General features: G+C 31.7%; 1 protein-coding gene across 1 annotated transcript in view; it reads left to right on the top strand.

Moving 5' to 3' along the window:
- Positions 1-21,059, top strand: part of Stacl (SH3 and cysteine-rich domain-containing protein) — a 157,935-nt gene that overhangs the window by 77,380 nt on the left and 59,496 nt on the right. The window contains exon 5 of the mRNA XM_089700749.1: positions 19,994-20,216. Within this exon, the coding sequence (XP_089556875.1) occupies positions 19,994-20,216 (223 nt within the window). The remainder of the gene's footprint in view (positions 1-19,993; positions 20,217-21,059) is intronic.

The raw sequence follows: 21,059 nt of genomic DNA, 5'->3' as shown, positions 1-21,059 counted from the left end.
TTCATTGAGTTTACACAACAAAATGTTTGATTGATGTTACAATATAAAATTACTCCCGTTTCGTTGGAATGATTAAGTCCCTTTGTGGGGTATTGGGACATTGCATTTTACATCTGTTTTTCTCATACATTTTCTGCAGGGCAAGTCGATGTTTAAGTCTTCTGAGATATACATTTTTATTTAGTCTTTATTCGGACGAATAACGACTTTATCGGACGGACCTATTACGTATTAATTCTGTTGAAAAAGATGTCAATATAATTTGGAGTACACTATGTTATAATCATACTAAAATAATCGTCCTAGTTATTGGTATTCTTTATTTTTAAGAACACTGAAAATATCTTCACACTTACGACTTGCTTTACAAGTACCGAAAATATGAAACATCACTAATTTCAAACAATCTCTGTAAAAAATCTGGGAAATCGTCCAACTTTCTTCTGTATTATTGACTAGCTGCTCCGCGCGGTTTCACCCCCGTGGCTCCACTCCTGTTGCCCGTAGCGTGATGAAATATAGCCTATAACCCTCCTCGATAAATGGGCTATCTAACACCGAAAGAATTTTTCAAATCGGATCAGTAGTTCCCGAGATTAGTGCGTTCAAACAAACAAACAAACAAACAAACAAACAAACTCTTCAGCTTTATAATATTAGTATAGATGAAAACTAGAGAACAAAACAAAAAACGTCGATAAGATTTATCAAAGCTGTTCTAGACAGCTTAGGGAACTGATATGTCTCGTATGTCTCCTTGGCACTGAGAGCTAGACGATAAGGCGGATCTCAGTCACGCACTCACATATTATTTGTCTTTGAAAATAAATAGAAGTCATTCTATACCTGAAGTTATATGCATTCGACTTTAATTTTACGTAGGTAGGTAGAGATTGTCTAATCTAAAAATGAACGCCCCTCCACTAAACTTAATTGTTTCAATGTGTGAGGACAAATAATTATTATTGAACCACTTTATATGTGTGCGCGCGTCGATTCTACTGCAAACTTTGACACTCGCGCACTGATTTGTCAACTAATCGGGCGATCAGTTGAGGTGCCTAGCATTGTATGGCGGGGAGAGCGCGCTATGTACGGAATGACACGTCCGTTCTGTCGTGCATCGCGTCATTTATGCACTAGTTGGCCAACTGGTCCTGTCGTTCGGGCATGGATTGGACTGGAGGACTGAACGACCAATGAGGCAGACCAATTTGTGTGTATTGCGTCTATACACGTACTTTGAATGTGAGCGTAAACACAGTGGAGGGGCGTTCATTTTTAGATTAGACAATCTATATCTGCTTTACATTCAATCGCAAAAATTAATATTATCACTATTTAACCGTATTTTTAACCTATGGCTACAACATACAAAAATGTTTGCATGTATGCCTATCGTAGCTGTGAAATATTTTGGTCGATTTCGATGTCATTTTCCTCGTTAGATATGAACACGCTTCCGGCTTCATAAATCATAAGATTGTAGTTTGTCTTAAATAGCAATAAAACTTTGAGTTAAATAACTTTTATTTAACTCAAAGTTTTATTGCTATTTAAGACAAACTACAATCTTATGATTTATGATCATGTGGAGAATAAGCTCCATCGAAGATATCAAAAACGTTAAATTTAATTTTCCCTGTTAAAGTGGGTGTAAGTAAAACCACTTTCGTTCATCAAAACTACTCATAGAAGGGAACATTAGAAGCGAGTATATATTACGTAGCTCAATGCAATTTCCCAGCCTCATCTTGACTGATCCAATTTCTTACAATCCAATTATGTTTTCAGTTTTTTGGTTTGAGAAACATTTTATATCGATTTATTTTTGAGTCCAAATGATGATTTTTTTCCTGTTTAAAGCTCTTCTATATTTTAACTACAAAACGTTATATCTACTTAATAAAAATTTATAATGCAGAACATGCATATTACATTATGTAATAATATTTTAATAAAAAATCCAGCAATTAAAATGAAAATTTTGTAGGCATGAAGAAATAATGAGCGCAGTCATATTCAAATAAAGTTTTTATCGTTTAATAAACTGTGCTGAGAAATCTATCAATATCGCAAATTATGTTTTGGCTTAAGCTTTTATTATGTCTGTATTAGTGAATTGAAAATAAAAACTTAATATTAAGCGACGGATTTGTCTAAGATCACAAAAATAAATCAGCTTACGACCACCTGAGCCGAGAGAAAAATTATTAAATGTATTATGCCTTCAAAGAGCTTTGTCAGCTTATTTCTGTAAAAATAGCTTTAATAAATTATTAACGGTCACCTTGAGGCTGACAAATAAAAAGTTAGGCTTTGTGTCATCCATTTTTAAGCGGGAAACTTCAGGCTTTGTTCGGTATTTTGAAACAGTGAAACGTAGACTTTTACAGTATTATAGGTAGGATATACCGACCGACTTGCATTATAGATGAATTTGTTGTCTAAATTCATGGAGAGAGTTCAGCTTGTTTCCATAAAGGGAAACCTTAAGGAACTATTAAATGAGGAACAAGGTTAAGGTGACGTCCAATTTGTATGTACAACAATTTTTAAGGACTTTCTTGTTAGAGAGCTCATATGCAAACTAATGAATTAAATTCGTTATGGCAAAACACATTAGCCACGTGCAATATAAATATTTTATCGCACGCAATAAACATGCAAATTTTTATCAGAAAGTCTCTTTATGTATAAATTTCCAATTCCTATTGAGATTCGAGAGTATTTAAAATACACCATTATAATATTTCCTTCTCTACTTCAAAAATAATGAACCTCGAATGAATAAGTTTCATTTTATAATATGGTTGCAATTGACTTAATTTTAGAACCATCCCGTTTAAATAATATGAAATAATATTTCTTTGTATTACGCTTCATACTTGAGACTATGTTATATATCTTGTACCTTAACTATTTTTTGCACATATCGATAGAGGGTTGGAAAGTGTTGAAACTTTTGCTCTACATTACCCGGGCGAAAACTGAACGAATTGGTTACGTGTTTGGTTGGTTATTTGGTTATTTTGTAACGAAGTATCTAAACTACTTTTTGCATACACCGATGGAGGGTTGGAAACTTTTTGTTACATTACCCGGACGAAAACTGGATAGACTATCTAGTAAATTAATATTCATAGACGTTATATTATAGTGCAAGATAGTATCTACATTAATATGCTAGTACTAGTACCAAAAACCAAGAAGAAAGACTATTAAGTTATGCCTGCGAAAAATGTTCCTTTCTTTATTTTCATACGCTATTTTCCCAAGAATCTTACAAGAAATAATATAATAAACCTTAATTCCTTCTGGATAATAAATACTTTAAAAGTAGCTAATATTTCAATATTATGGGTAATTCTTTATAACAAAGAGGAGAACTTTGAATAACAACAGTTTACCTTAATTAATATTTAAAGGAATAAACTTCAGATAAAAGATACTTTCAATCTAAATTATCTCATAATACAATGAAATCCTATTATGATAAAAGAAATTCAAGCCACGAACTGATACCAAATTTCTTGTTATGAAAATAATTATTGAAATAACATCGAAGTTAACGTCGAATTTAATTTTAACATTAGCAATGTTAAAATTGGAAGTTATTCGACTACACAAAACATTCAAATTTAGAAATGAGAGACATCGTTAATTAGTTTGTGGTTGTGGCCTTTGATCTTTAACTACAATTTGTATAACTTCAATAGCATGTCAAATATCTTAACATGTTAATTAGATCACGATTACTAAGGCAATATGTTTGTAAACCCAAATCACTACATAGTATCAAAATCGCTTTCTCTGTCCGTATGTCCCTTTGTATGCTTAAATCTTTCAAACTTCGCAACAGATTTTGCTGCCCTTTTTATAATAGATAGAGTGATTCAAGGGGAAGGTTTTAGTATATAATTTATTAGGTTTAAGTCAAAGCGGGCGAAGCCGCGAGCGGTAAGTTAGTTACAGATAGAGAATAGTAAATCTATTTCTCGTGTTTATCAAACGATCCATTAAGGTACTCTCATCAAGTGCCAATTTCCCGCAGAAGATCAACAGCAAATACTTTATTTATTACGAATTCGTCCGCTATGTGTGGGATATAAACTAACTATCTTGTTTTCTTCTAAATGATGTTTACGATTGCAATTGTTTTGCTATTATATTATTTTACGTCAAATGGTCTATTTATAGCAGAGATCTAATATATTCTAATCTATATGCATGACCTTCGTGTCTTCGCTTCTATTTACGACGCAAACTATCCATTGTTATTTGCAATTCAATTTATTTCTTCATTCTGAAATTCATATTTTGCATTTTAATCCCGATTAAAATTATCGTCCCGTTAAAAAATTATGCGATCAAATGAAACGATTTCAAACTCATGAATAAATTTCAAAATACTTTTTGATGAAGATAAGTAAATAAATGAAAATCTGTTCTTATTTTATTTTTCGTACAATGCAATACTTGCCCTATATTTCGCGATGCAATTTTCGCCCTTTATTAACGATTAACAAATATCACAACAAAATGCTTTTAAAAGTTAAGTATACTGTGAAGTGTACATATAAAAATATGAACAAGTTAATTGCACCATAACAGCGGCAAACGACACTCCAAACAACTTGTAGACATTTTCTTCGCAAGAAGAAGTATCATTTAATTGCATGTCCTTGGGATATATTTCATAGAAAAAAATACTTATTTTCTTCTTTCATTCAATCATTACATTAAGCATCACTCTTAGCCACTAATACTTACAAAATTTTCCCTACCATCCGCCATCAAAAATATGTTCAAGTTTGAGTTTAATCATGTGACAACTCTACAAAGCACTATTAAAAATCGCGCACACCTGCAAAATTTAAAAACGTTTCAACTATCTTTCATCCAGTTGGCAAACAAACAGAGGAAGTAGCGTACGTTATTAGCTTTCTATATTAATAGTGCCATGGTCCCAGTTAATGATATGTATCAGAAGATCGTTTCAAGTGTGGTAATAAATCAGATGCGTGTCAGTCGAGAGGGAAATGCTACGACGAATCTCCCAAACAGCTGTCGACGTGATTTGATCTTGATCTTGCTCCTTTACATCCGAGTACCCGACAAAAATAGCTCTCTCGCTGAAACCCACTTAACTCATATCGGAATGTAGACGTGTACTTAACGTTACATCAAAAATGAATTTCATAAGCGACGAACGGAATTTTTCAAATCTCTCCATTGAATCTGAATACGAAATGTATTTTGTAACACTTCCGCTGTTTCCAGGCAAGGAAAACCTTTTATAAAATAATTAGAAAACGTACACTATCAGTTAAATGACATAGTAAACATATTTTACGATATAACAAGAAGACATCGACACGATTATTAGATGTTTGACCATGTCTCTGGGACATTGGCATCAATCCAGAATCGAACTACTTAAATGACTGACGGACGCATTTTGATGCAGATAGAAATAGACATGTGTTAATTGAAATGTTTTTTTGGATTTCGAAAAGAGTTCATAGCAAATCTATTTTAGGTTCTACCGCTAATAAGCTATAAAGCTGAACCAAATTGAGAAACGTAGCATGATCAATAATTGTCTGCGTCATATACCTACTATATTTAAATTGTCATGTAAAATAATATATCTTGTAATAGGCAATAATAATATATCTTGTATAGGTAAATAATATTGTTATAGCTTTGGGCTTAAGGGCTACTTATAATTAATCCATAAAATTAAGAAATAAACATGAGAAATCTGATCAAATATTCGCGGATAACTGAGATTAAACAGTCTAAAAACAAACATAACAATCAGTCGTGAATAAATTGCCGGTCTTTAATGAATTACGCTGGAATTGGAGGGTATGGAGAGTTAAGCAATATATTTGGACTTCCAGACTCCAAATCGCTAAGCGTTGCTGATTTAGCCGTAATAATTCAGTCTAATTCGACAGATAGTACTCTAATACGGTCTAATAAGTTATTAAGAAGGTGAGTACTAACTAAAATGAGTTTAAAAATTAATGGCAATGAATTTTATATTATCGTCTTAGAGCATTCAAATGTTTTTCGGGATCACGGGTGGCCAAATGGTTAGGTGTCAACCCGGTAAGCCAGAAGATGCAGGTTCGAATCCGGCCTTGTAATCAAATTTTTCTATTCTTTGAAAATTTAATAATTAATGGAAATGTTTGTGTACCGACATTCCCATATTCAAAACTTATAGGAGCTTACCAACTGATTATTGTTGATTATTAAATGTCGTTAATGATCATAGATGAAGACGTTTGAATTAATCCGATTCCGCTAGTAATTGATTCCCGTACTGTAATCAACTGTCTCTAGATTAATAGACTAAACAATTTGCTCTATTAACCGCAATCTGTAATGACTAGATTAGTCAATCGATTGCTGCCCCAGATTTCAATAATCCATCGTCAAAAATAACAAACATATTGGCGTGGAATCATCGATGTTTTTTAAACAATCTTCTGTAAACTTTAACAACATATTATTTTAGATTTATAATATTATAATACATAATTATGTGCAGTTAGATTGTTTATACTTATATTTAAAAAAAAAAGGTTTATGTACCTACTTACTACAGCAACAAAAACATATTTTAACACATCAAAACAGTTATAAATAGCATTATTCTGAGACTCCCACAATATACGAAAAATAAAAGACAAAAACGAAAGCTTAAAGTATATTTTTAGTACGAAACAATTGTTCGATGTTTTGTATAAGAACAACACATGAAAGAGGTCTTAACCCGTAAGCAGAAAGCTTAAAACGTTTGTAATCTTATTGATTGGAATATAAAATGTGTATTTCCGAGCTGAAGGTAAGCTTTAACAAAGGATATAAAATAATAACGCGTGCTTTTAACCATTTCTTGATTCAATTCAATACCAACTCGATGTTTGTGATTTTTTATAATATAGCTTAATAAGAATGTTATAAAGTCTATTTTGCATGTAGAGATACATCGTGTCCTATAATTTTATATTACGTTACCCCGCCCATCGTGTATTTGCTTAAAAAAGAATTTCCCACGATCCAAATATAATGAAGTATCCCAGCTCTCACCCACGGGAGCTATCTCCTGTTAATTACATAAGAGAAAATTAAAAGCAAACTCAGCTGATAAAATACATACGTTTTTCTATTGGCTGGAATTGACTGGAAATGTGGAAAAAAATATAAAAGATCCTTTTTAATTGAATTAAATTAAAAATCATTGTAACACGATTAATATAAATAAAGTTAGGTATAAAAAACCGTAAAGTATTTTATATAACATAATATTGAAAAGAAAAATATAACTGAGAATATTTAAAAAAGACTAATTTTAGACTGAGCACTATGATGAGAAGTAAGGTATAAATATATATATATATCTATGTTTAAAAGGTAAAAATAATCTCCTTTTAGTACAGAAAACCGTGATAAATCATCACATAACCTTGTAGATCCTAAAAGCTTAATCTTGTCACAGCTTCAAGTAAAATAATAACATTTAAACATTTTCGTTCGTAAAATTATACTCTGAATTAAGGATAAGGTGCCTCCAACCTGTAATAGATATGAAAATGTTGTGCTTATTTACACAGTAAGTAAGTAATAAACGTCATAAATACTTTTTAAAATCAACTTCTATGGTTTGAAAACATGAAATCAATTTTACAATTCTTCGCGAATATGCGTGAATCTATCTCAAGTGCAACACTTGTATGTAAAATACTTATATGTAAATTGTAATTATAAGCATAATTTTAAATAATTCAATATCCCATTTATTACAATAATCCTATGCAGATCCAAAATTTTTCATGTTTGTCAAGTTTTTCAGTTTTGTTTTAAAAAACAACAGAAATAGTTACTTTAGCTACTGACTTTAGATGAAGATACTCGTAATTACAGCACTCTACGTTTCGTCGTTTCATTATGTAATGTGTTGTTAAAGGTAAATGCTTGAATTCAATGATATAAAGTACAATTTTATTTTAAATTGAATGTAGTTTATTTTTATTCAAAACTTTTCAAAATACCGAGGAGGTATATATTTAGAACATTTTATAAAATCATATCAATGTAACAAAAAATGTTCGTGCAATTCTCTTTTCATTACATTAAATAGAGCTGACTTCACTTACAAAATAAAGTGGAATTTCTACACATGAAAAGCAACAATTATAACTTATTTCCACGTCCAACTAACATAAATTTGTGATTAATTAGTTTGCTAATTACTGCAATGTATACCACTAGGGAGTTATTTTTTCGTGCAACCTTAATATATGCACAAATCTGCATAAACACAATAAACGGTGACCTGAATTACCTTTAAATAATGTTGTATACACTGTTTTACCATACTTTTGATGGACCAAAACGGTGGTAGTGTTTTCCTCAATTTCAAAAGGTAATAAAATACCTTTGAAGTAAAATATTAAGCTTTTATTTCGAGATTAGTTCTCCTTTACGTAGTTTTCCTTAGCTTATGTATCGTATTTATCCCTTAACTTACCTTTTATCAAAATAAAGTATACCTTTGGGCCATCAAACATCATGTTACATTTTACTAGTGAATATATTTTCTGAACTATATCCCAGATGTATTGTTATATACTTATCCTACTAATATTATAAATGCGAAAGTTTGTGAGGATGTGTGTGTGTGTTTGCTTGTAATTACTCTTTCACTCAAATACTACTGAACCGATTACAATGAAATTTAGTCAATAATAGTTATAGTTGTACTAGGAAAATTATTTATCTGTATACATGTCTGCTAATGTAAAAAAAACAGCATACAATGCAGTGATAGTTTGGCTCGATTTAAACCATTCGTTTGTTTCGATCTTAACTCAAACACTATTGCGATCAGCATCACTACAGATTTACTATCCTTCCTTCAGTGTTGGTTACCGCTCCATCCCATATTCACAAACCCGAGACGACCTAATTTAGTTTCACCTGAATTGCTACTAATACCCTCGGGCTTGCACAGAACGCTGATTTTCATATCAACTTCATATATAACACTAAACCAATTGGGTTATATTGTTAAACTAGCGACCCGCCCCGGCTTCGCACGGGTGCATTGCTGATACTAAAATATACACTACAGAAAAACTGTGAACGTTGTATATAAAAACATAGCGGCCCGCTCCGGCTTCGCACGGGTATAAAATATTATATAGCCGGGCGGCCGGCCGGTAAAGTCGCAAACGCTACGTCCCGCAATTTTTTAATCTGTAATATCTTAGAAAATATTCACTTAAATCATACGTGTAAAGGGCCATATAGATCTATATTAAATGAACAATGTACTCAAGGTATTTAATTGCTTAAGGATTGATGCTGTATTGGTTAAAATTGCTTCGAAAATTAGCCATTATTTGTCGTAAAAAGTAAATGACAAAAAAAAAGTTATTGTGGGTTGTCCATAAGAGATAGACATATACCATCGCGGACTTTTCTGTAGAACTTTTCAATGTGTATAATACTTAGTATATTATTTGGATAAAATTCGTAGGGTTCAGCCAGCGTTTGCAATGTAAGCGGAAAAAATGTAATTTTTTACGACATCACATTAGAAACCTCAAAAATAACAGTACCTCTCCACTATTTAATGGATGTTATTATACATATAACCTTCCTCTTGAATCACTCTATCTATTAAAAAAAACCGCATCAAAATCCGTTGCGTAGTTTCAAAGATTTAAGCGTACAAAGGGACATAGGGACAGAGAAAGCGACTTTGTTTTATACTATGTAGTGATATACAGGCGTATTATATTATTATAAACGCAAGGTATTCTGTAACGCAAGTTCTATTGTAGGTTTCTCGTCATCAAGTTTCAAAACTGTTGATATCTTCCGTAATAGACATATTTTACAATTGAATTTTATGTCTCGTCCTTTGGAATAATACTGTGTAAAAAATAACTATATATTCGAATTCATAAACGTTGATTCAGTTGCAGTAAATAATGTTTGTAACATTATTTACTGCAACTGACTTCAAAGAGATTAAATACAATGCACAAAGAATACATTTATAAAATATCAAATACACGAATAATTTAAATAAAAACATAACATGTTAATTGTAAAAGCTCGTGTCAATATTTTTTACTGAAAAAGAGAATTTCCGATCGACATTGGAAGTTTTGTAGGTTAAATATTTATATTTTAAAAGGCTATCAGTGTTAACGTCTGATGGCTCGTTCCAAACGTTTGTGATAAAATACCAAATGTGGTAGCAATTAGTTCCTTAAACGCTTTTCTATTTACGTATTTTTTAATGTTATTTGCTTTAATTACCCATCTATGTGATTATTTTTGTAACTTTACCTATTTTAATGCTATGTCTCTATAATCTATATAATTACAAACGGGAAACGAACATTATATGTATTTGGTAATGTTGTAATATGAAACACCATCAAATCAAACGATATTTATTATTATATCAGACATATTATATTACATTTCCACAGAAGCAAATTTCTCCAATAATATAATATCCGGCTCCCTAAATTGTCATCAAATTGATACGATGTTGTGTGTACACGTAAACATACGCATAAAACTTGATATCACTAAACATTGGTAGGAATTATGTGTATTTATTACCTAGTAGAAAAACATATAAACTGCACAATCCAAACTATAACTCATATAAACGTAGGCACCTAACTATTAAAAGCTGTGCTGTAGATATTAAATTGAACGTATTTTGTTTTGTTGTTTTTTTTATTTATTTCACAATCAACAATACGGTTTACTATTTCCCGTGCACCTCTTTGTGTCCAGACTTTATAATAAAATTAGTTAAATTACATGCAAATATTTTAAAGAGGTAATAGCACTGTTCCCTATCGTAAGTTCGTCAATGAACGAAAACTTCTAAGGTATCCTATAAATTATGACTTTCTAGAGAAGAAAGTATAATATATATTACCCTTGGTAAGAAATCTTACGTGACTCGGTAAACACAGGGCATAGCGCTCTACATATTCTCTCCATTCTTTTCTGTTCTTCCTTAACCGTTTCCTTAATGTTCGTATGTCCTCCACTAGTAGGTACATTACTTTCAAAAAATATTCTCCATAAATTATGAACCCCTAAATATACAGATACCTTCATGTTCACCTATGAAGTATGATGTCTAAACAAATAATCCGTAGAGAGATACATAAATAACTCCAGTATTTAATGTAAGAACCACGTAACCACGTACCCTTTAGGGAACTCAGTCCATCAGCCAATTCATGAGTGATTAAAATATTCAGCTAGTCAAGTACCAAAATACACATAAAACAGACCACGGTCGCTTAATTGAATGAAAATATCGGAACCTCGAACAGGCACATACAATTTTATAGATCGATACAAGCGGAGTACTTTCCGTGCCCGCGTGAATATTTAAAACACACTGCCATTTGTGAAGTCGACAAACTATTCGTATTTCGTTTGTAGAGTTCAACGTCCGATGGCATATTTATACGTAGGTTCTATTGATTATGAGGTTTCTTAGAACTAACACGATAAAGTAAGGGTAACAATGTTTGTTTATTTGAATGAAGGGAAATTAAATATTGGGAAATTAATTACTTTATTGCATTAAGTCTGGGAACCATACTTTTTATAATCTTGTCTCACAACTGCTTATCTTGCCTGGTGTGTAAAAAATTAGATATTTTATCTTGAAAATGGATTCATGAATATTTTTAAGGAAACAAAAACAAAGACGTGATTGATGAGGAAGGTATATGGATTAGAATTCGACTCTTTATATTTATTTAAGCCGATGCATATATAACTGATCTAATTCAATATATTACTGGGACGTGTTTCTTGTATGCATCGTCCATTAAGCCATGTTCTGACAGTGCTTATTGCATTAAATGTGAATTAAAGCGTGCGGCCACAGAATAGCGAGGTTCATTACTATTTTGTGGTTGAACTGTTTATCTTATTAGAATATCTTATACGTATTTCAATTCAAACGAGGGTTAACTCGTAGAGGAATAGTTCAAATAAATCGCAATATGCTGACCCTTTTGAAGAGTGAGTTGAATGAAAATAAGGGAGAGTCGAGAGAGGGCATTTTAAATGCTGGTAATATTTTGTTAGTTTGTTCTCTTAGTAGAAGAAAATTTATTATTAAAAACAATTAGAGCTTTAGTAAACAATGGGGACTTTTTAATTCTCAAAGTAGAAGCTGTGAATTTTGAAGAATTATTTAATGTTGCGCTCTTAAAAATATTTTAAATGCTGCATTGCAATGGGCATTACCTATGCTTCAATACACAAATTGTTGGGAATGGTTGCGTGCATTGCTGTTTGAATGCCTGATACATATTTGATGGTTTGCAATATTCGATAAAACCATTTGTAAAATCTTTGAACTAATATCGGTTAATGCATTTTCTTTATGTCAGATATATATTTGAAAATCACTTATCTCTACGTGTCTCTACTATATTACAATGATACAAATCTTCACGTATAGTAGTATTTTTACATTTATCTTTGTACCTTGAAATCATTAGAGCTAATCCATCTTATATTATATCCGAGAGGCAACTAATTCCTCTCTATTCTTATACAATAGGATGTCGTAATCCTATTAGCTGTATAAACTCAAATATTACAATATACCACATTGTGTTCTTCATGATAAAGGCTTAGTTATTACTTACAATGTTAGTACTTCGATATTTTATAAAAGCCATAAAGTCATGCGTAATATTAAAGTAAATTAAGTACCTATCTTTCTCAATATTGGTTAACGTACATTTATAAAATTGAATATCGTCAATAATGTTAAAAGCTTTCCATTTGATGGATTCATCCACATCCATCGCTTTACGGCGCTATTCAAATAATATACGTATAATTTTATTATTTTTGCGTGCACAATATGGCATCGTTGTTTTTCAATCATTCTGAAGCATCTGCACCTGAAATACGATTTGTATTTCATTTCACAAAACTACGACGTTAACAAACTCGTTCTCGGTTAACACTGAACCAGTTCTAGTGAAAACAAAGGAATAATACGACTACGTTTCATCAAAATGAAATTTCGATTTTAACTTTATTATTTACGCCAAAATAAGCGTAATATTCCATCATTAGGCCGTAATAAAACTGAATTAAGGCAGAAGTAAATGAAACGGTCTAACGATACATTAATAATGGTTCAATCAATTTATGAAGTCATTAGTACCAAGAATATAAATTTGCAAAGACTACGAGGAAAAACGTGATTTCCTATGCTTTTTTCTTTCAATTTCTTTTTCTTATTCACATTCGTAATCTTTAAATCCATTGGTAAAGAAAATCTAACAAATTGCCTTTACGTGGAGTAATTCCATTAACCATAAATTTTAACAAACGATCTTCCTCGTATAGCACCGATGACAGTTACTTTTATAGGAGTACTAGCTTTCCGCCCGCGGCTTCGCCCACGTTTTCAGAGAAAAACCCGTTCCCGTAGGATTTCCGGGATAAAACCTATCCTATGTCCTTTCTCGGGTATCAAAATATATCTATACCGAATTTCATGCAAATTGGTTCAGTAGTTCAGGCGTGATTGAGTAACAGACAGACAGAGTTACTTTCGCATTTATAATATTAGTATGGATTTATCATTTAGATTAAAGTTAATTAATTATTATAAGCTTATTTATAATTGAATTATTTGGCTCCAATCTCTCGTTACCGTCATTTTATTTACCCAAATTAAAGCAATTTTTCTGAAAATGTTACAAGCCCGCAAGTTATAAAATTATAAGGGTTAACTGTTCCCGACAAGAGGGGCAGATTTAAACATCTTTATCCTTTTGCAGATAAGCTACTTGCCAAACCATTTATATTTATTCACCTACGCTATAGCTGTTTACAATTTCTGCTACCGTGTACGACTGACTATGTTGAACGTTCTTATATTTTGTGTAATTTGTCCAAGCAATTATTTGTTTTACTTAGGGAATATGTTATCTATACATAAACCTGAGCTATACTCAAACAAGCATACATAAGTAAATACTAAATAATTGGACTGAAATTCTAAATTTACGTATATTCCGTATTCACTCAAGTAATTTGATAAAGTGGGTATGAAAACCCTCCATACAGCGTAGTACGTGCCGAAGTGGTCGGTTACCACATACTTTTGATCATTTAACGATCTCTTGATTAAGGTTGAACTTTAACGTCAGTTACAGGAAAGATCCTAAATTGGATTTCAATTCCATTTCAAAGAGACCGATTTCAGATTTTTTCGATAAGTTTTTGTAGCGTATTCATAACTGGGGTTTATTTTTCGTTGTGGTTATATACGTTTGAATTTCTATTACTTACATCAAACAACATTATTAATATTTAATATTTTTTGAAGTGAAACTTCTTTATCGGGGTTGGACAAAAATTTAGTGTAACATTTTTGCGTTACGCCGTACGCGTGACATTTTTGCGTTACGCCGTACGCGTGACATTTTTGCGTTACGCCATACTCGTGACATTTTTAAGGTCATAAAGAAGTTTCACTTCTTACGTGTGTACTCTAGTACACGCATACATTTTTTAATAAAAATGGATATTTTGATGGATATTAGAAGTCAGTAAAGTTTTAGCAAGCAATAAAAATTTACTTATTTATTTATAGGTACCATATAACAAGGTACACAATTCTTATCATCGACTAGTATTTTCAAATCCAAGGCATTGTCCAAATTACTGTAATTTTTCACCCAATGCACTATAGTGCATGCCATTCCTGTCCAGCAAATACGAAACATTAACTAAGGAGTCAATGACACCATATGAAAAGTGTTCGCACGATGTGTTAGGCCACCATCCGTTTTGTAAACCATCCATCTTCATGACAGGTCGGTAGTTAGCACGTAATGTAGAGCGATGTGACCGTAGGCTCCGAAACTAATCAGTAATCACCGACCCCAACGCCAGGGGCGACTGAGAACTATTCATGAAACCAAATTGCCTACTTAGGAAATTGCCTCCAGATTATCACTTTGGGATTATCACGACTAGTAATAATTACCTCCCAGATTCGAGTTAAGGACGCAACGGCAATAATAATGATCTTTTAGAGCTTCCGTATGCCGTATTTGATCTCATTATACCTCTACAGAATACATTTTTCATCACAAAGAAAAGTTTACGAACCTTTTTCACTGAAACAACAAACCAATCTTAAGTCTCGTGAACTTCAAAACAAAGATCTATTTTTCTTCGATAATTTTAATCGGGTAAGAACGGATTAGAGCTTTGACCCAAAAGGAAGTCGAGATAGGATTACGCCAACTTGATGAATGTGTATAGAAGAGTATTTATTTAGGCCACGTGCACATACGACCCATTTGTAAAGCATGTTTAGAGATTACGACTATTTGTTATGACAACAGTTTCGAAAACATACATTAGGTTAAGAGAATAGAAAATAATGTGGATCGCGTTTCCGATCACTGTGTTTTCTTCCTATTTAGTTTTTCTTTCTATGTATTTTCTTGAGGGAAAAAGATTGCGTATTAAGGCGTGTTTAAAATTAATCATCCATGGTCCGTTACTACATTTAAAGAGTGCATCCCTTTTCCAAAATTTTGGTAATATTTTTCTTGATTCCAAAAACTATCAATAAACCCGTATTCACAAAATTTTTGTGTTAGTCTATTTCTAAAATGCAGGCTGTCTTAAAAGAGAAACCTTAGAAGTCATAATATTATATAACCTATATAATTATTATTGTGATAATATTATAAATAAATAAAATAAGAGTAATTGAAAATTTCTCCAGTATCATTCAGCATCGGGCTCAGTCGGGCTTTTTATCTTTCAATGGATTTAATTTTTAAAAGTGTGAGCGTTTAACAAGCAATAAAACTGATTAAACCTTTTGAAAAGGCGACTTACAGCGGATACTTGTGTAAAAATAAAATAAAATACTTTTATTAAAGTTTGCAGCTTGCAGAAAATTTTAATCGACTTTACTGGCGTTTTATGTCAGTAGAAAACACAAGGCGTAGACGTGATATTGCGTTGATTTTATCTCAAAATTACCATGACAAAATGACCATAGTATGATGAATACTACAACACCTCAGAAAAGATAACAAAATGTTTGAGATATTTCAACAAACTAAATACCTATACTAGCTAGTCCATAGGTTAAATTGCATTGGTCTGTATGCAAACACAAGTGCACTCTATCCTATCACTCACACTCCATCACACGAAATATGCGGTACGAAGAGTTTGAACTTTGGATATTATTGTCTACTTTTTTGTTTGTACCTTAATATATTCAGAATTAACCACTTTTTAAGCTACATTATTTCTATTTGATATTTTTATTTTATAGCATTCAAATGCTTTATAAATGTATTTTTTTAAAGAATAGAAAACAATCGATCACGAGGCGGGATTCGAACCGGCGTCTTCTGCTTTAGGTACCGGGGTGAATTACGTGCCTTACTCGGCCACCCGTGATCCCGTCAGCTAAAAAAAATACATTATTTCTAATTGACACACGCATTATGTTTATACCAGCTCAATCTAGGCGAATTCAGCCACCAGAATATTAAATACCTCCCAAAAGTAGATTTCTAAAATATGTACCATCAAAGCCGAATCGCTGAACGCATATTTCCTTCGTTTGACTAATTGGCAATTATCGTCAGAGCGTTCAATAACGAACTCAAGTTAGTGTTAAAATCATTCATCAGAATTAACACAAAGCTCGACGTCGAAGAAAGTTTAAATGAGATTCAATTCATTGTAAATTATCGCTTTTATAAGTACATTTCCATCGGTAATGAATACACTAGTCTATTCATAACTTATACAGCACTTGAAATAAAATTGGAACCGATGAACTGATTAAATATTGTACTTTCAAAGAAATTCATATTTAAATTCGTCGGAATAATGAGTGCAATATAAATCATACTGTTTTAGATAAATTGTACCCACTTTTAGATATTTGCGTATTCATAATATAATATCTCAAAACTTAAAATAAGGGCCACTCGGGTAACTATTTGAAAACTAGGAAGATTATGAAACATGTTTGTTATCCAATAATATATTTTTGGCCATTATATTTGACCCGCTGAAAACAAAGTATTTTAATTTTTCAAAGAACTTTCTTTGACCACACCGATGATACCTAGACCAAAAAGCATGAGGGCATTATATTATATCCAATCAAACTAAAAGCGAGCCTTGTATAAAAATTTTCAATACAAAATTCAAACCAATTTTGCTTCTAGACCTAGAGTAATATAATATGTATTGCATTGCTATTAGCACAGTTTTATTATATTCTAATTTATATTTATAATACGTTTACATCTCCCCAAATAAATCTCCGTTATTATTGTCAACCTTACATAAAAATGAAAGTAAACATTTTCTATTTGCTGTTGAGAGATTGAAATATTATTGAATGCCCGAAAATCTTGAAAAGGTTATATTTACTGAAAAATCCTTTTGGATCCAGTGATGTTTACTATGTAGTCACAATATGAATACATACATATTATATTATACTAGCGGCGCTTCGCGGTTTCACCCGCGTGGCTCCGCTCCTGTTGGTCTTAGCGTAATGATATATAGCCTATAAGCCTTCCTCGATAAATGGGCATCAAACACCGAAAGAATTTTTCAAATTGGACCAGTAGTTCCTGAGATTAGCGCGTTCAAACAAACAAACTCTTCAGCTTTATATTATATAATATTATGATATTATATAGGTACTAGGAACATGAACATGAACATACTAGTGACATGGAAAGGTCTAGAATATGTTTTAAAAATTTCGTTCGTCTTGTTTGATAAATCATCGTTTGATAAAACAACAATTAACGTTATGTGATCTATAGTAAAACATTGTTTCTATAAATCTATAATAATAATTACTAAATTCACAAATCACGCTATATGCAATCAAGATTATTAAGAGCAACGAGCGCTAATTTGGTATTTGCATGTAAAACTAGCAGAACTAATCAGAAATGTAAATTTTACTGCAGAACAAGATATACACAAAACAAACATAATATGAAAGTCGAAACAAAACAGCAATAATTGGATGCATCTCGACTCTTACTTGTCGTTTACACATCGCTACGACGTATAATGAACCGTAATATTCAACGTGCGAGCACATTGAATATGTGGATTATATTAAAACTATTCTATGTATTCTAAGCAATGATATTTTATGTATAGATACGTTATATACTCACAATATATCCAAAAAAAATGCTTCATATGCAGTGTCAGGCACACACAAATACAATTTTCATTTTACTTAATTTATTACATTGACAGACTGTATAAGAGAGATGGCTCTAATAAAATGATATAAATAAAAAAGACAAAGATAGTTTGTCACTTCCGCGCAGGTGTAAGCAAAAGTCATAAGAATTCACCAATTAAATATAAATAAACAAATAGTTGCCATGGTAATTGGCATAGATAAACGACACAGAAGGTTCAATGTTATAGATGTTAGGTTTCCTGCACAAGTAAATAAATGTGACAATTTCATTTACTATTTTATGATTATTATGATGTCGTATTAAAATGAAAAAAAAATAAAAAACTTTTTTGGAGATATAAGTGTATTAAGTATTTATTACTAGCTGTGGTGTTCGTTTAAGTCATCATCATTTCACCCGATAATCACCCACTGCTGAGCATACTGCATATAGTCCTCCTTATAGAACTCCATAAGGACCGATCTTACGCTATTCGTTTCAAGGCAGTTCCCGAAACCCGTACAAGGTCATCATTCTAACTTGTAGGATAATTATAATAATAGTGGTGCCTAGATGAAAAAAAAGGATGAAATAAAAGAAAGGTTGAAGTATAAGCCTTTTTTATCTAAAACACAAATAAAATTTATGTTCAATAGCTATTTACAGAAAAGCAAATAGCCTTTTTCGTCAGTAGCGATAATCTTTTCTTCAATGTATACGTATATTTAACATCATTTTTGCAAACAAACATTTTTGCCATCACGATTTCATTGTATATAATAAATAGATATATTTGTTAATTATATGCACTGTGTGGATTTAAATATAAAATTAATCAAGTATTTACCCAAATCGAAATTAATAAAATAACCGTTCTATTTTCAATAATCGTATCTACATGATAATCTTTGAACACAGTGTACGCTAGCTTTGTCACACTAGTGATTGAAGCAATGTTTTATCCCTTTCATTATTTCAATACACGTGTCAAGCAAGTGTCATTAATAAAGAATTGTAAATTGTTATTTTTAGTCTTAAACTGTAATAATTTAATATATTTTGCTGTGATATGATATTCCTTTATCTTTCTTTATTTTTTTGCACGAATACGTGCACTTTTTGAACACATAGGAAGGCATTTTCGACAACTTTAATGTACCTATAGGCACATGCGCTCACTGGGACCGGTGACAATCTGACTGATTGCATTGGTCCCAAATAGGACCAATTCACGGAATCAGTTTTGGTGCGTTGATGACGTATCTACCTCTTGTTTCTATATATAATATCATTGATTCTAAGCTTTATTATTCATTTATACAGGTTGTTGACGTGCACTTGCATGATATTTGTAGGAGAAACTAATGCAATGATGTTTTGTTGTATTTCAAACAGTGTTAAAAAATCTAGTTCTAACCAAGCGTTGTAACGGAAAACATGTTTTAACTATAACATACATGTTTGATTATCTATCGCGAGATACCAGAACAATAAAACATAATACAATAATCAACCTAGCAACAATGGAGTTTCTTGCCGGTTCTTCTACGCGATACTGCCTTCCGATTCGGTGGTAAATGTAAAAACTGCTATGACGATTCAAAAGTGCTTCTAGAAGAAGTCTAATGGAATAAATAAATGTTTGAGTTTGGACCTTTCTTTCCTTGTTCCAGAGCTTCATGTCCATCATCACTATTTCACACGTGGGAAACCTTCCTCCAAGAGGTGGAGGCTGACGTGGTGGGCTTCAGCAACGCGTCTACGTCACTAGAAAGATCCGTCGCCACACCGCTCGTTGAGAAAACCTTTCACATGAAGGTGCAAGCCAGGAAACTGTTTGCGCATCGGGAGGGCTGCGAGGTCATTCTTGGAAAAGCGGACGATCAGCTTAACAAGGTACCTATATAGAAACGATTATTATTAGGTATATTATGCACATGTATTGTTGATTTGTGAGATTAGTTATAACGAAATCTATATTTTAATAATACAATTAATTTTTTAAATATATTTTTAGTAACCGTTTAAAGAACCGAGAACTAAATAAAATTTAACATCATTCATATGAACCAGTTCGTTAGACTTTACATGAATAGAATTCATATTTTATTAAAATAACTCCTACTTTGAAGTACTGTTTTAAAGTACAATTTTATTAAGAATCTTGTTTCCATGCTTCATGATTCCACGAACCTAGTAATTTATTGAAGGTAAATTATATTAAAAGTTTGGAAAATCCAAAAGTGCACGACTCATAATGCTCATTTAATTATGAAAAAAATATATATATATAGATATACAGTCTTGTAGTTTTCGTTTTTTATTAATTGCAATTAAACGACACTGAATTAATTAATCATTCGCATTCAGTGACCTACAATCGTCGATTAGAATATTTAAAAAAAAAATTAACTCAAATGATGGATTTTTTCACAAGTTATAGTGTTTTCAGGTTTCACACATGACGGACAGGAAAATTTTTTGACCTATTTCGGTGTTTTTTTCCAATTCTATTGAAGTAAATCAATTTTTAAAAAGTATGGGATTAATCTCCATTAAATTATCTCGATAATAGTATGCAAAATATCTTGATTCCGTGAACTAACAAGGCTATAATAATAAGAATAGCTGCAAAAATGAGGCGAAAAAAATTTTTCGATCGTAAAGCACTCTCTGATGCTTCGCATCATGAGTCGTGCAAAATACTAATTTTGAACAAATTAAAATCTAATAATCTTA

Source organism: Colias philodice, chromosome 11 (genome assembly GCF_061535455.1).
Source record: "Colias philodice isolate Cphi_HAF_F1 chromosome 11, ilColPhil1 Martin Lab GWU primary, whole genome shotgun sequence".
Taxonomy (NCBI): Eukaryota; Metazoa; Arthropoda; class Insecta; order Lepidoptera; family Pieridae; genus Colias; species Colias philodice.
Note: the sequence above shows the minus strand (reverse complement) of the source record. Positions and strands in the feature narration are given on the sequence as shown.